The 16,113-nt window shown below is 37.7% G+C and overlaps 1 protein-coding gene across 3 annotated transcripts in view; it reads left to right on the top strand.

Annotated features, from left to right (window-relative positions):
- Positions 1-16,113, top strand: part of Dcaf6 (DDB1 and CUL4 associated factor 6) — a 120,504-nt gene that overhangs the window by 58,084 nt on the left and 46,307 nt on the right. The window contains exons 10-11 of one of the 3 annotated variants that reach the window (XM_033765669.1): positions 1,966-2,136; positions 9,554-9,613. The exons of 1 other annotated variant lie outside the window; for it this stretch is intronic. In XM_033765669.1, the coding sequence (XP_033621560.1) occupies positions 1,966-2,136; positions 9,554-9,613 (231 nt within the window). The remainder of the gene's footprint in view (positions 1-1,965; positions 2,137-9,553; positions 9,614-16,113) is intronic. One more of the 3 variants, XM_033765670.1, reaches the window with a different exon arrangement.

Below are 16,113 nucleotides of genomic sequence, written 5' to 3'. Positions count from 1 at the left end.
TCTGGCTTTTCTTCATGTCCCTCTTAGACAGTGTTCCTCCTCTTGCACGCTGGTGTCCCCTGGGGTTCGGTTCTTAAATCTCTTCTTTGTCCTCACTTCTGTCTAGAGAACTTAAAGTGACATCACCAGTGGCATTCCAGTTATGTATCCTGCGACAGTGATGGCGAACCTTTTAGAGCTTTCGGTGCTACAAACAGCCCACTGCAGCGTGCGCTCCAGAGGTTCACCACCACCGTCCTAGGAACTTTACACTAAAATTCAGTCTCTACTGAATTTGTCCACTCGCATGGCTGTGTTTTCCTTCTCCAGCAAAACTCATTCCTCCTCCACTGTTCCTTATTGCAATGAATGACAACCCTGCTTTTCCTGTTACTAAGCCAAAACTTTGAGATCATTCTATAATCTAGAACATCAGCAAATTCTCTTTTTGCCTTTAAAATATGTCTCATACCTTGATAAACTTCTCTCCTGGGCATTGACACTGTTCTGTCCTCCACTCAGAAAATTCTTCCCACCAGGTATCTGTGTGGCTCACTCCCTCATATCCTTGAGGTCTTTATTCCAAATGGCAACCTTATGAGAGAAGCATTTCCTGCAATCATACACAAAATAGCAATTCTCTCTACTACCATCTGCACCCTCTTTACCTTACTTTGACACCTTAATTCAGCAGTTATCCCCATAGGACACATGGAAACACATATGTACACTCTGCATGTATAGTGTGTGTGCACAGTTTTCTCCATGACACATGCAGACTTATATGTACGTGCTATTTGTGGTTAACTCGTAACAGTTGTCCCCCTAATTCACATGCAAATACTTTCATACACGCTGCATGTACACGTATGTATGTATGGATATGTAGTGTGTGTGAGTCATAGCAGTTATCCCCAAAGGATACATGCAAACACTGGTACATTCTGTGTGTCTATACTGTGTGTGTGTGTGTGTGTGTGTGTGTGAGAGAGAGAGAGAGAGAGAGAGAGAGAGAGAGATGTGTGTCTATATTGTGTGTGTGTGTGTGTGTGTGTGTGTGAGAGAGAGAGAGAGAGAGAGAGAGAGAGAGAGAGAGAGAGATTCATAGCAGTCATCTCCATAGGACACATGCAAACACATGCATATGTTATGTGTGTTTATGCAGTGCTTCTGTCTATGCATTTGCAGGTGTCTTTGTTTCCCCCAGAACATAAACTGTGCAGGAATAGGAAATATTTTGCTTAATGTCTAATTTATCTCCAAAGCCTCAAACTTACTAGATATTTAACAGAAACCTCTTTCCAGAACTGCATGGTGTTTCTTTTATTTCCTTTTTATCTTCAGGTAAAGGTTAAGAAAATATTTTGTTAATATTTTTGAACTAAAAAAAATGGCACTTCTAATGCATTACTCACTTTTTAAAAAGATCTCTAAATTTCAGGTGTTGTTTCCAAATGCATAGCTTTTTATTATTTTAATTATCACTTGATTGAAATCAAGTATCTTAAATTTTTGTGCACAGTAAATTATTTAGCTGATACTTTGCAATTATTATTTTTTTAGTATCATTTCATTGTAAAAAGAGAAAATTAGTGAGGAAAAGAATGTTCAGTTTAAATTCTGAGCTAGGGGTATAACTGTATGGTAGAGAGTGTGCTTATTAGCGTGTGTGAAGTTTCTTGGTTCAGTCCCCAGCCCCCGCAAAGTGCAGTAGTGCTTTGCTTATAGAGGAGTTTATTTTCATCTGGCTTAATTACTTAAATATTCTTAGGAAAATGTGCATATCTAATTTATTGTAAAGAGAAGTATTTCTGTGTATGTGCATAATTTGTCTCATAATTTAATAACCAGTAGTTTATCAGTAAATTTTTAGTGGTCTATGAGACCTGTTTTATTTGTATCTTTCCTCTCTTTAATGTATAATCAAATTCTTACTGTTTTCTCTTTATTGCTCTCTCTTCACCTTTCTTTTCCTGTCTACATCAGAATTTTTAAGGGGCCCTGAGATAGCTCTGCTCCGTAAGCGCCTGCAGCAGCTGAGGCTTAAGAAGGCTGAGCAGCAGAGGCAGCAGGAGCTGGCTGCTCAGAGGCAGCAGCAGCCTTCCACTTCCGATCAGTCTCCCCACGAGGGCTCTCCCCGGGACCCTTGTGCTTCAGGTCGTTAATGTCAAGTGTCCTTGAGCAGCTGGTAGCATTGTTTCTAGTCCTGCTACTGTGTATCATGGTGCTTCCCCTTCCCTGGTGCGCTTGCAGCCCGTCCCTCTCCCCTTGCATATAATGTTATTCAACATCTGTTGTAGAGGGCCAGATTGGCAGCAGCATTTGCCAAGATGTGAATATAAAATAATCCCTCACATTGTTTGTAATATTTTTGGAGGGGAACAGATATTTATTACTTTTACAGCTGGTGAGCTCCTAATAATTATCTAGTGAATTTAGAGGCTGCATTGATATTTTTGCTGAAATTTCCTGTATGCTAAATGGAATTTGCTTATGGGCCCCTAGCTCTTGTCTTTTTTTTTTTTTTTTTTTTCCTGCTTTGCTAGATTTTAGAATTATAGTATTGTTTGGCCAAACTAGCATGCTGATTCAGTCATTCCCTTTTGTCGTTATTTGAGATTTTTCAGTATTTGCCTACTTATTTCTTTTATACATAATCAACTTCCTAATGTGTAAGGTAGCAAAAGTATTACATGGTCTCATTTTCCTGTTACTACACTAGCAAATTCTGATAAAATAGTAGTCTGTGCCACTGTGGAGTCTTTTAATTACCTCAGTTCTTCTAAATTATGCTCACTAGACATTTGTTGAATTAATAAAGGATACAGTGCAAAGTAATGTTAACTTAGTTCTTTTGAGATGGATAATAAGTACTATAGATCCTATATTATAGGTATTATAGTAGTGTATTAATATTTATGGATGACAATATGTCTAGATTATCATATTAATGATTTTTTTGTTTTGAGATAGGATCTAATTGTATATTCCAGCCTGGCCTTGAACCCATTACATAGCCTAGGCTGGCCTCAGACTCATGGTGATCCTCCTGCCTCAGCTTCCTGAGTGCTGAGAGAGATTATAGGTGTGTGCCACTATTCCTATCTTCTAATGAATTTATAATATATTGTTTGATATAATTTGTTCTTTCCTCTCAGTAGTGATTAATTTAGTGTTAATTACTGAGAACTCTGACTTAATTACTTGGAATTAGTCAGTATTATACATGAGTAGAACTAGGGTACCTCCACATCATGAATATCTGTTCCAGTAACAAAAGCACGTAGGTCACTATGATATAGATATGACGTTTGGGGCCAATCATAGACTTGATTTGTGCTTCAGTGTTACTGTATTGAAGGAATTTCAGTCAGTCAAAGACTTTTCTTGTGTTTTGTTTTGGATTCTTTTAGGCATATCTTTTCCTATGTCTGAAACTTACAGTTAAATGTTTAATCAGAATATAATGACATTCATTAATAAATTTGCTGTGATTTCGTGCCAAATATTAAGACTCTAGCCAAAGCGTTTTGAAAGTAAAAAGAAGTCATGTAACATAAAGAATAAAAAGGAAAATAAAATGTTCCTACATATATGAATATTTTTTAAGTACTAAAATTTAGCAGGTTTTATGTAGTAGTTTTTATACAAATCAACTTCAGTATTAAAGTGAGTTTGAGTATAGAGTAAAACTCCAGCATTTCAGGAAGAAATAAGTGTACATTGTGGTTGTTAGAATATTTTGGACTTACTAGTCTTTTGTATATAGTTCACATATTTGAATTAAAGGAAGTTCTTTTTAAGATGAGAAATTTAGGGTGATTGGATGGTCTCTGAAATTAATGCTCTCTTCCCGTTTCTCAGGATCATTCTAATTAATTCATTTGTGACAATTACTGAAAAGCTAAGTGAATAGATGCCTCATCAGCTGTAAAGCTGAGACACATGTCATCTTTTCCATGTTGTTAAACTGCGTTCCCGTGTCCCCGAGGCTGCTCACGGGTCTCTTAGTGCTGTCCTCCTTATCCCTTGACCTCCTCACCTGCAACTCCGTGTTTAACACAGCACACAGATGAGGTGCTGAGTCTGATCTGTAATGTGCCCTGTGCTCCTTGACTTAGTGCGGCTTATATTCTGTCCTCGCATGTCATGGGAACACTATTGATAATTAAAACTTTTAAAAACATTTAATAAGGGACATTAATCAGTTAACTGATAAAATCTATTAATAAATTTGGGGGTATGGTGAATGAATTAGCTTAGTGCAGAATTCTTCATTTCAGAACACAAATTGCAAAAATAGAGAAAAGAAATTAAATTTATGAGATTAAACAGGGCAGCTGGCTTAAACCATTATAAATCTATCTTGTTCTTAATGATTAGATGCAGTTTTGTGTCAGTTGATGATTATGATAGATGTTATTACTGTCCCTACAGAAGGCACCAAAATTAACTGTAGATTTTACTAATATTAGAAGAATGTAATTTTTATGTATAGAAAGCATATTTTCTGTTATACTTTGATATCTTTGCGGTACAGTAAGTGATGGTCCTGCCAGTAAGTGATATGTCCATTGCCTTTCCACTTATTTAAGATTTTTAGGTAAAAGTTGCTCAGAGGAGACATGATCACAATTTGGAAACTGAGAAACTTTAACAAGCACAAAAAGAATTTCTAAATTATTTTGTTACTAAACATTCTTTTTGGAAAACATAGGACTTAATTGGAATCTTTTGTGAAAGGTTGAGTGTAAGGCGAGAACAGTACTTAATTTCTAGAGGGAAGTGAGATGAAACCACTTTCCAGAAAGTGAGATCAAATAGGAAGGAGCTGGATGCTAGTCATTGATGGTCTCAAATGGAGTATTAGCTTTTAGTTATCAGTAGTTCTTGATAGTTGAACACTAAAACATCATTCCAGGCACGCAGTTTCCAGTTACTGCTTAAGATAAGATACATAAAATAAATGTTAGATTTTTGGTTTTTCTTTTTTTTTCCTAGTGGTGAACTATTTCATTGGAGCCTTATGTGGAAGTGCTGACTTTAAACATGTGAAAGTGACACCATAAACAGGAGATAAGGAGTGGTGACATGCCTGCTTACCCTCATGTGGATCCCAAGGCCCTCATGTTTTCTGAAGCCTCATTTGAAAAATACTGTGCTAAAGGATATTTGACCCTATAAATAATAATCCTTTAGAACTAGTTTTCAAAAATACAGTTTTCAAGTCAGAACATACTTGAAAAGATTATTACTTTAGTTTTATAAAATTATTCCTTTTTCTAGATTGGTAGGAAATATACTGTAACTCATTTTCAGGAGTTTAGGAAACGTGTCGTAACGAAGAATGAATCTTTAATCACATCACTTACCGAGTGAGTTTAAGACTGAATTCCTGTCCCTCACCCTATGCCTGGATGAACTTGGGCACGTCATGTGGTTGCTTTAAGCGTCAGTTTCCCATTCTTAACTGACAGTTTCTTTCACTTACTGCTTCTAAGTGTTCTCATGTCAAAGCCATTTCAGGCTGGTGTAGTATTCAGGGTTCTGAATGAGCAGTATGTGTTGGTCCAGTGAGTGCCCTAAGCAGTGACGGAGGCAGTCAGCTTTATGGCTGATTTTAAGACCCCCCTTTTTTTCCATTCCAGGTCCCCTGAAGTGATGAGTTGCTGGCTCCTGCTCAGAGTGACAGCACCCTGTGGATTCTGCTGGTACTGGCCCGACCACCACAGAGCCCCACTGGAGCATGGAGCCAGCCTAGAGAGGGTCAGGTAGCAACTGTTTTTTCACTTTATGGCACAGTTTTGCCAATTGGAGAAATAAAAAGTAACTTTTATACCCCAAAAGGGTATAAAACGTTGGTGATTATTTTATAAAAAGGGCTTGTCAAAACTGAGCCATATTGGAAAAATCAGCACTTTGCCAATCCTGTGCAGGCAGGCTTTATATAACTTCAGATTCCCCCATAGCCAAGGTAACAATCACATTGTAGCACTTTCCAAATGAATGCGTTTGGTCCATGTTGTTAGTGCATGTAGGTACTTAGTAAATGAGGTGTGATATCAGCCTAGTTCTGTAAGCACTTCATAACTACCTTGAGTGGCTAGTCCTAAACAAAATAGTGATGAATCTTGCCACTATTTTTCATTCTGTATGTCTCTGAAGAATAGGAAAGTAGTAATAACATTCACAGACCCTCTGTGTCATTTAAGTAGTGTTAACATTAGTTGACCGTGAGTGGTAAGTAGTTTCCATGGGTTACCTCATTACGTCTTCACAGGAACACTGGAGAGACTGTCGCCACTTTGGCTGGAGAAAATGAGGCTTAAGTAATTTGTCCCCATTTACAGTGTTACTGAGTGGAAAACTGCATTCAGACCCAACAAGTCTGGCTGAAGAGTTCTTGCGTTTTACCTGTTACACTGTAATTGTCTTTTTCTACAATCAGAAAAATTCTGGTGTTGAGGAGCTAAAGACCAAACCGCTAGATTTTTGGAAATCTGTAGTAATTGACACTGAGCTTAGAATTGTATGAACTGTTACTTGAAGTTTGTCTCCACCTCAAAAGTAATATTGGCATTCTAAACACTTCAGATAAGCTGACTGTTCATATTATATTTAGTAGTAAATTATCCTTATATATTCAAGTTTTTATTTTGTGATGGTGCTTTCTAGAAGACCTTTCACAGAAAAATGAAGTAGATTATGCAAACAGCTGAAGTAGTCATCTTTTCTTTCTTTTTTTTTGGTTTTTTGAGACAGGGTCTCACTATGTAGTTGAGACTGGCCTAAAACTCACTATGTAGCCTAGGCTGGTCTCAAACTCACAGCAATCCTCCTGCCTTAGCCTCTGAGTGCTAGGATTACAGGTGTGCACCACCACGCCTGGCCTGAAGTCATGTTGAAGTGATAATTTTTTTTTTTTTTTTGGTGCCAGGGATCGAACTTGGGTCCTTGCGCTCGCAAAGCAGGTGGCGGAAACACTGAGCTAAATTCCCAGCCCATTAATTATAGTTTTTGATATCGGTATTCTGATGGTTATTGTGTTAATACTTGGAGACATGTATTTAGGAATACCTGGAGGTATAAAAGCATGTCACTTATAATGTTTAGGTGACAGTAAAATAACCCTTCCAAAAAATAGTTGTATATTCCTACAGTCATACATAACAGCAGTACCTGAGAGGGATTTCATTGTAGAGATTAGCCTTTAAGATGTAAAGAACACTGAAAGTTTCCAGAAATGGACAGTATCTGTGATGGACTATGAACCTAAAAAGGAAGCCCATCAGTCAGCTCAGTGAAATTTTTCTGTCTTAATAGAAGCTTTAATATTTGAAAAACACAATTTATTTCTGAAGGCTACCTTTACTATTCTTGCAAAACAACATAATGGTTACATTGAATCTAACTTCTTAAATGTATGGGTGAGAAGTTGTTTTAAAAAGGAAAATAAAGTAGGCTGGGCATGGTGGCATATGCCTGTAATCCCAGCACTTGGGAGGCTGAGGCAGGAGGATCACTGTGAGTTCGAGACCAGCCTGGGCTACATAGTGAGTTCCAGGTCAGTCTCAACTACATAGTGAGACCCTGCCTCAAAAAACCAAAAAAAAAAAAAAAAAAGGAAAATAAACTATTGCAGATTAAGGAACTGGTTGAAATACTATTGTTCTCACTCTTCATGTAGTAAAGACCCTTTTAACTGAATGTTTTGATGAAGTAGTGAGTTAGGATAAGTCAAAGCTATTAATCAAATAACGGTCACGCTTTATCAAAATCTGTGAGGCCGGGCATGGTGGTGCATGCCTGTAATCCCAGCACTTGGGAGGCTGAGGCAGGAGAATCACTGTGAGTTCAAGACCAGCCTGGGCTACATAGTTCCAGGTCAGTCTCAACTACATAGTGAGACCCTGTCTCAAAAAAACAAAAAAAATCTGTGAGCAGACTAGTGTGATATTACAAGCTAGAAGATTTAAAACAGATGCAAGTAGTACTGGTAGCAGGATTGAGAGTTTTAAATGTACTAAGGGAAGCACTCAAATGATACAAAACCAGTAGGAAGCCAGGATATGCTGGAAAACTTTGCTTTGCTACCCTGTTAGGGTGATCTTCACTTAAAACAGCTACTTTTTGAGAAGTGAAATGCCATTATGAGCAAAGCTGTTGATCAGCCAGAGTGTTTTATTAACAACATTTACTAAAATCTAGAGCACAGAATACTAGAAATTAGGAATTATTTTTACCTTTGAGGCAGAGCTATGCATATTACCCACATTTTCCTTTTTTTATCACTCCACAGGGATACTGGAACCCAAGCCAGAAATGGGCATGGGCCACAACTCCTACAAATTGAGTGTCTTGTATCTGAAATGCTTGGGGGCCAGAAGTGTTTCAGATTTCATTATTGTTATTATTATTTTCTTTTTTTTTAGGTTTTAGGGGTATTTGCATATACATTTTGAGTTATCTTGGGGATTCATTACAGGCCTAAATAAGAGACATTTGTTTTTTTCTATCACCTTCAACACAAATACTGAAGGTGATTTCTTATATAATATTTTTGGCATACCTGAGTTTTGACTGGGACCTATCCTACGTGAGGTTAGGTACAGAATTTTCCTCTTGTGGTGTCATGTTAACTAAAATTTTTAGATTTGAGAGCACTTCTGATTTTTGGGTTAGGGATGCTTAGTCTATATTATCTAGGGCTTCCCTACGCCATCAGGGAGAGATAACCTCGGGCCTAAAGATGTTGCTAAATATTGTTAGAACCAGGTTTAGAATCTGTACTTACTAACAAGTGCCCTTTTCATTTTCTTGTACCACTAGTATAATCCATTTACATAATGAACTCTCACATAGATACCCAGTATGTACCAAAGATAAAAAGAAAGTTTTTCTCTTTGTAGCCAAAGTGGAAATTGCAAAGCCTAGACCATTAAACTTTGTCCATGCCTCTCTTTTTCTTCCCTGCCAGATACCTCTAAAGAAACCTAAGCTTTCACAGAGTATAGTTTTAATGTGCACAGGCTACTAGAGAATTTTTTAAAGTTACGTATATTTCTGTAAAGGTGATTACTTCATTCAGTAACATTTTCTCTGTCTGACATCTTGACTTGAGCTCCTTGTTCACTTCATGGTATAACACACCACATCTCACCAACTACCTTGAGCATCTCATTTCATGCTCTGAATCCTCCAAGGCAGGCTGCAAGCACCTAAAGGAGCTGGAGAGGGAGTCCGACAAGGGCAAGGAGCCTTCTGTTTAGTGGAAATACCCTGTAGCTAATTTACCTATCATGTACCTTGTGCCTGTCCTAAATGAATTTGATAAAAGGTATGTGCATGGCAGTAGAAGAGTATTTTCTTAACTGATTCTGAAAGTTGCTAAATGCTTGCCTGGAATAACATTTTAAGCACATGGCCTTGCTTACGTACTGCTTAGAAAAACACCACTGTACTGACTTCTGTTGCCTACCCTTGTACTTTGTTTTTTAAGCGTAGAGTTGATCATGACATTACTGTGCAGTTTTCTGCTGCTTACTTTTAAGTTGAAATCTTATTTTTGTTTCAGATTCTCCTTCTTCTGTGGTTAACAAACAGCTCGGATCCATGTCACTTGACGAGCAACAGGGTGCGTGCAACAGGAGATGCGCTATGCCCATCCATCCATAGTTATATTGCCATGCAGAAATAGAGTTCCTTCTCACTTTACATAGCATTTCATTTTGGTTATGGTCTTGTAGTCAGTATTTCATAGTCTAAATTACTCTAGGTGTATTGGCCCACAAAGGGCCCCCTGGCCAATACAAATTGTGTTCTGTGTAAGCTAATTTCTGACTTGGACCTTTTCCCCCAGCTTTGATTCTCTCCCTGTAACCATGTTGTAATGGATACAAACTGTATCCATTTTAAATTCTAAGTATTTATCATAAAATTGTGGAGAATTGTGAGTGTGAAGTTAGTATACCACCTCCTTGATCATTTAGAAGTTATGTGAACACAGTAATGTTCCATATTACTGGATTGCTGTGGTAGTGACACTTGTTTTTCTGTTTCTCTTATCTGGTTGTCAAATTCCAGACAGCTTTTACTATGGAGAGTACACTTAGGAATCCAGACCGCAGCTCAGGCCACCATTTAGAAGGGAAGATAGCTCTCCTCTCTGCTTTGTCCTTTTGAATTAGAAGAGTTAGAATCAACGTCAGAGCCTTGAGGAGAACCTGATGAGATGGACAGATTACTTATTAGACTGAGAGGGAGTGGGGGGAAGCCATTCTATCACAAAGGGGCGCCTGTGGAGAAGAATAAAGGAACACGATGAAACTCTAGAATTAGGATAAAAGTAACTGGTTTACTATCTTGACCTCAAGCTGTCTTGAAATATCCTAAGTATTTTGAGACATAGTATGATAAATGATGTTAATGTTAAGTGAATAACTTAAAATGATTTTACTTTTCTCTATTTAAAAAGACAGATGGGTCCCTAAATAGAATTTACAAATGTTTTAATCTCATTTTTTTTTTTTTTCCTTTGAGAAACGATCTTGCTAAGTAGTCCAGGCTGACCCTGAAGTTGCTATGTAGCCCAGACTGCACTCAAATTCTCCATCTTCCTCCCTCAGATTCCTGAGTGTTGGGACTGTTGGTGTGTGCCACTATACCCAGCTAAAAGAATTTTTAAATATCAAAACTAAAATTTGGTTGGCTGGAGGTTTATATGTGTAGGATGACTTGTTATCAACAGTAATAGGGAAATTAATATTGCTGTAATACCTGTTTGGTATGAAATAGACCTAATTTTAACTGTCTTAGAGAAGTATTCAGAGACTAATTTTAAAACAAATGAGAAAATTTCTGAACATCTGATCTTAAATTATTTTTGTAGATCTGAGATGACATGTATTGCTGGTGTTTGTTTTGTTGTTCTTGAAAAAGAATTAGCAAATGAATTTGAGCATTAAGAAATGAAGCATGTTTTATCTTTATACATTTATTGCAGTGATATTTAAAGTGAAAATGCAGTTATGGCATATTGTAGTATGCTGTACTATAGCCAAATCAATGTTCTATTTAATCACTTAGAATAATTTCCACAGAATTATGTTGAGTTTTATATTCAGTATAAGTTGGTACTTATTTTCCGTGTGCTGTAAAATATGAAGAAAGAGAAGAGTCAGGTTTAACTCTTGAGTTTTGGGCATAGTGCTTAGCTGAAAGGTGGAGCTGTTTGCTAGGCTTGTCAGCCTGGGAGAAGCAGTGAAGAGATCTTTTGTCTTTGGGGCCATGTAAAGTATGATGTGTATTTTGGTCATATAAGTACAGATGTTGTATATGAGATGGAACAGTGAGTCTACTGGGAGAAACTACATTGTAATAAACCACTCTTAAGTAGTTTTGTGATAAGACCTCTGAACAGAAATGTTTTACTGATGGATAATACATCTGGATTATTTAAGTCATAAGGTTTTATGTGCCTTTTTGCTTATGAGGACTCCACTACCTGAAGATACCTTGTACTGTAGAAGTAAGAGACTGCTTCCTACGCTTCCTAACTGGTCTTTTCTCTTAGGCTGCTGTTTATTCACTACCATAGCCAGAAACTTTTAAAGATTTCAATAGATTCATTGTGTCATTTGTGTGCCTAAAATATTTTAGTTGCTTCTCTTAGTCCTTCACAAATTCATGCCTTGGGTTTGAAAGGCAGACAAGACTGTCACTTCCTCTCGGCCACTCACTCCTCTCCACCACGGTACAGACCTGGTGGCCCTGTCAGATCTCCGCCCCTTCCCGCCTTTGGACACAGCACCCCTACACTCAGTGCTATTCTGTAAGCAGCTTTCACTCATCTTTTGAGTCTCACTGAGGTATTGTTTTCTCTACAATAACGTGACCTCCCAATCTTAAGTAGTTCTGCCCTCTTTTTCTTTGTGACTTGTTTTTTTTTTTTTTTTCCTTATGGAATTTGTAATCGTGTTCATTTAGAGGATTTTTTTTTGTTTAATATCTACCTTGCTCCATATTCTTTAAATGTTTTTTCATTTTCTGTAATATACTCAATGTGTAAATCATACCATTTATATAGTAAACAGTATTTGTTGAATGAGTAGCTGAATTCTTTAAGCAGTATATAGCTATGGAAGTCATTTCAGCTTAGAGAACCATGGTGAGGTTAATACATTGTTGTTCATTTGGGAAGTATCATGGAGGATTGATTGGAAGACGGGCAGGAGCACATGAGAGGCTATGGGAATGGTCCAGATGAGAGATAATGAGGGATCTGATCTCAGGCCATCACCGTGGGAAATGAAAGTGCACTGAATTTTTCAGTATTGGAGAAGTAGAGCTTGGGAGGTTAGCCTAGTAGTAAAGTATTTGCATGGCTCCAGCACCAACCAAAAAAAATTTTTTTTAAAGTAAAAGAATAAAGGAGACTTTGAAACTGGTTAGAAATGAATGAGAGAAGTTGTGTTTGACAGTGCACACTTGTAATCCCAGCTACTTAAGAGGCTAAAGCAGAAGGATCATAAGTTGGAGCAGGGCTTTGGCAACTTAGTGAGGCCCTATCAAAATAAAATTAAAAGTTAGGCAAATAGTTTAGCACACTCTGGGTTCAATTCCCAGTTCCACCCAGAAAACAAACCTGAGCCTGGGTAATTTATAAAGCAAAGAGATTTATTTTAGCCACAGTTCTGAAGGCTGGGAAGGCTCTGGCATGTATTTGGCTGTTACAGTGTCTGTATTCCTCTTACATGAACTTGTTGAGTTTTTCCTCTTAAAAATATTTAGAGCTAGGTGTAGTCATACATGCCTGTAATCCCAGAACTCTGGGAGGCTGAAGCAAGAGGATCACAAGCATCTGTGATCATAATCACATCTAACAGTAAGAGCAGATGAAGAAAAACGAAATACAAATGTGATAAGTGAAATAGTATAAATAACAAGGTTCAATGGGTAGCATTGGTGAGCCTGCATCCCCTTGGGCAAGGGCCTAAGAAAACATCATCAGGGAGGTCTGGCAGATGAGTCTGGATCAGTGAGGCAAGGAACAAGGAGGGGAGCATGTAGAGGACAGGCTCTGAGATGCCACATTTGAATGTCTGCAAGGACCGTGTAGGAGCTGGACAGTGCCTTTGCCCAGACTGAGGGGACTTTAGGACATTTTAAGGGTTAGCAATTATTTTAAGAACTGAGGGAAGCCTAATGAATTTTAAATGGGGGTGTGGCCTGCTGTACTGAGTTAGGATATGGAGAATTGGTTAAGGATCCAGTCACTCAGGAGTTTCTTAAGGAGGTAGAGATTTTTGACCAGCTGCAATAGCTAACCCTGGAAAAGGAGTAAGTGTGGGAGGTCTGGGTAGTGGATGGTGGATAGTGCGGGCTCAGTTTTGAATTAACTGACTGAGTTAACTTGTGTGAGACATCCAATGGAAGGTTGGCTGGGCAGTTGATTGCATGGTGTAACTACAGAGAGACTGGCTCTCAAAGTGTTTATTGATTTTATTTGAGGATGAGTAATCTGGACTATACTGTATGTTATTATGGATCATAGGCATATTCATGGAGGCAAAGAAAGATCAAGGTTTTTAAATGTAAGATGGAGAGAATTACATAATTTATTTAAAAACAGTAGTAACCCACAGACTTACCAAGAAGGTTGGATGTGCAGTTTCTGAACACACATCCTCACAGAAGTATTATTTGCATAAGATTGTAGTGGCCTTTGTTCAAGATTGTAGCTTTCAGAGTACCGTGCTAATAGTTACTAGTCATAGGCATGTTTGCATGAAGAGCCTGCCTTCGTGGTCTCTGGTGGCCATTTTGTCTGGCATAAGTACCAAGAATTGAACTTGGAATTGCCAGGCAGGTGTGGTGCTTCTGGCTAAATCCTCAGCCCAAGGAGCTACTTTTTGATTGTGACATACACTCATTCATTCATTCTTTCATTTGCAGTAGTGCGGATCGAACCTAGGGCCTTCACACTTGAGATACATCCTCAACCCTTTTATTATTTTTTAAATTTTGAAGCAGGGTCTCAGTAGATTGCCAAATTGCCCAGGCTAGGCTTGAATTTGGTATCCTCCTGCTTCAGCCTCCTAGAGTTCTGGAATTGTAGGCATGCGCCAACATGCCTGGCTGATGGTGACTATTTTAATGGTACATATGGAGTCAATGAAAGATGTCAGTGTTTGAGAAGAAAATTGGAAGTTTCCATGTGTAGATAGTATTTGAAGTCGTGAAAGTAGTTGAAAATAATTACAATGAAAGTAAAAAGTACAGGCCAGAGTAGTGATCTAAAACATGTCAAGAAATCAGAAAAGCCAAAATTAAACATATTTTGAGAGGAGATTTGGTAAAGGACACTGAGAATGAGCAAGTAGAGGAATGGATAGCAAAGTGAACAGGGTGCTATCTTAAGATGCAGAGGAGAGGAAGTTGTTTACTTGAATGCTGCTCAGAGCTCAGGAAAACCAACATAGTAGTAACTGACGTCTTTAGTAAAGCAATTTTATCAGAGTGACAGAGACAGAAGTCCTGTTTTAGACTAGGAAATGAGACGAGAGAGACACATTTCAAAACAATAAGGAAAGAGGACAGTAGTTGAAGGGGAAAGGGGTCAAAGGAGTGTTCACCTAGACCAGTGGTGGTGAACCCATGGCGTGTGTGTTGTTTTTCCTTTAATACAAAAGATACTAATGTAGGGGGAGTTTTTTTCCTAAACGAAAACCTCGGTATTTAGGTTTAACTGCAGTGATGGCACTTTCCGATAAATAAGTGGGTTTTGGGTTGCAGTTTGGGCGCTCGGTCTCTAAAAGCTCCACCATCCGTGACCTAGACCATCTGCCTTACTGCTTTCATCTGGAAGTCACATTTTGACATACTGATTTACTTTACCCAAGTATTTCTGTGATAGTTTTTTAAGGTTAGTATACTACACAAACAGTTGTGAAAAAAACCTTATCATCACTCTGCCTGCATTGTGTCCAAAGGATTTGGGTAGGGCTTTTTTGCCTCATGGGGTGAGCATCTGCTTGTTTTGTTCCTACACTGTTCTTCAAAATGGGAAGTGAAATAGGAATAGAATAGAGAAGATGGGAGGCTGATAGTTGTGAAGTATAGAAAGAGACCCCGGCAGCAGGGGCACCGTTAACTACATTCCAAACAACAAATTCTACACATGTGGGACCAGGCTCAGTTTGACTCCACATGTAACCCAACTGTATGTTCAGTTCACATTCTATTTTGTCCTAAAAAAAAATCACTGGGATAAAGTTATTAGAGTTAACACAGCTTTGATTGATAGAAGGAAATTTAACTTTAGTATTGTATTCAGATATATAGAGGAGAGCTACTAATAATCATCAGTACCAAAATTGTACCTTTTTTCAGCTTTCATAACTGTATAGGCAGATTTGCATTTCTGTGAGTGCTCATTTTTAGAATGAGATGCCTTGCTTCACTGCTATCCATATGGTAGATAGGTGCTTAGTGTTAGAATCTTCTCTTAGAAGCAGCATTTTTACTTTGAACCACATTATGTTCCTTATTAGAATGATTGGAAGGAGAGTGGATATCTGGTAGTGTGGAGTTTACAGTAAAGTTTTAGACTCCATGATCTGTGAAGATGGAAACTTTTGTATTAGTTTAAAAATTATGCCTAGAAAGTTTTCCTTTACTCTTCTGTATTAGCTAAGTAAGTTGGGGTGCAAAAATTGGAGAAATAGGTGAACTTTTTCATTGCTATGTCTGCATTTTTTCAGGGATTTCATCATGTATTTTATTTCTCTTTAGATTTGATTTTTTAAAATATTTGACATAATGAAATGAGAAAAAAGCATTGAGCATCTGAGAAAACTAAAGGTTAAAAATAGATTATTGTTGTTACATGTTCCATAGTCCATTTAAGCTATGATAGGTAGCTAATTTATGGTTGCACTATTACAGTATACCAAACAGCAGAGAAAAATATTAGACATGATAGTTCTAGGCTGATTATTGTTACCATAGTATAACTACTCTGTTTTGAATAGCTTGTTTAAATTCACACATGAGATAGGTCTCCAGGGGTATCCTAGGTAAAAATCTGTATTTTAATTAATGTTTAGATATTTATGTCCATAATAATATTTATTT

This window comes from Fukomys damarensis, unplaced genomic scaffold (genome assembly GCF_012274545.1).
Source record: "Fukomys damarensis isolate Sample0158 unplaced genomic scaffold, DMR_v1.0_HiC HiC_scaffold_19, whole genome shotgun sequence".
Lineage (NCBI taxonomy): Eukaryota > Metazoa > Chordata > Mammalia > Rodentia > Bathyergidae > Fukomys > Fukomys damarensis.
Note: the sequence above shows the minus strand (reverse complement) of the source record. Positions and strands in the feature narration are given on the sequence as shown.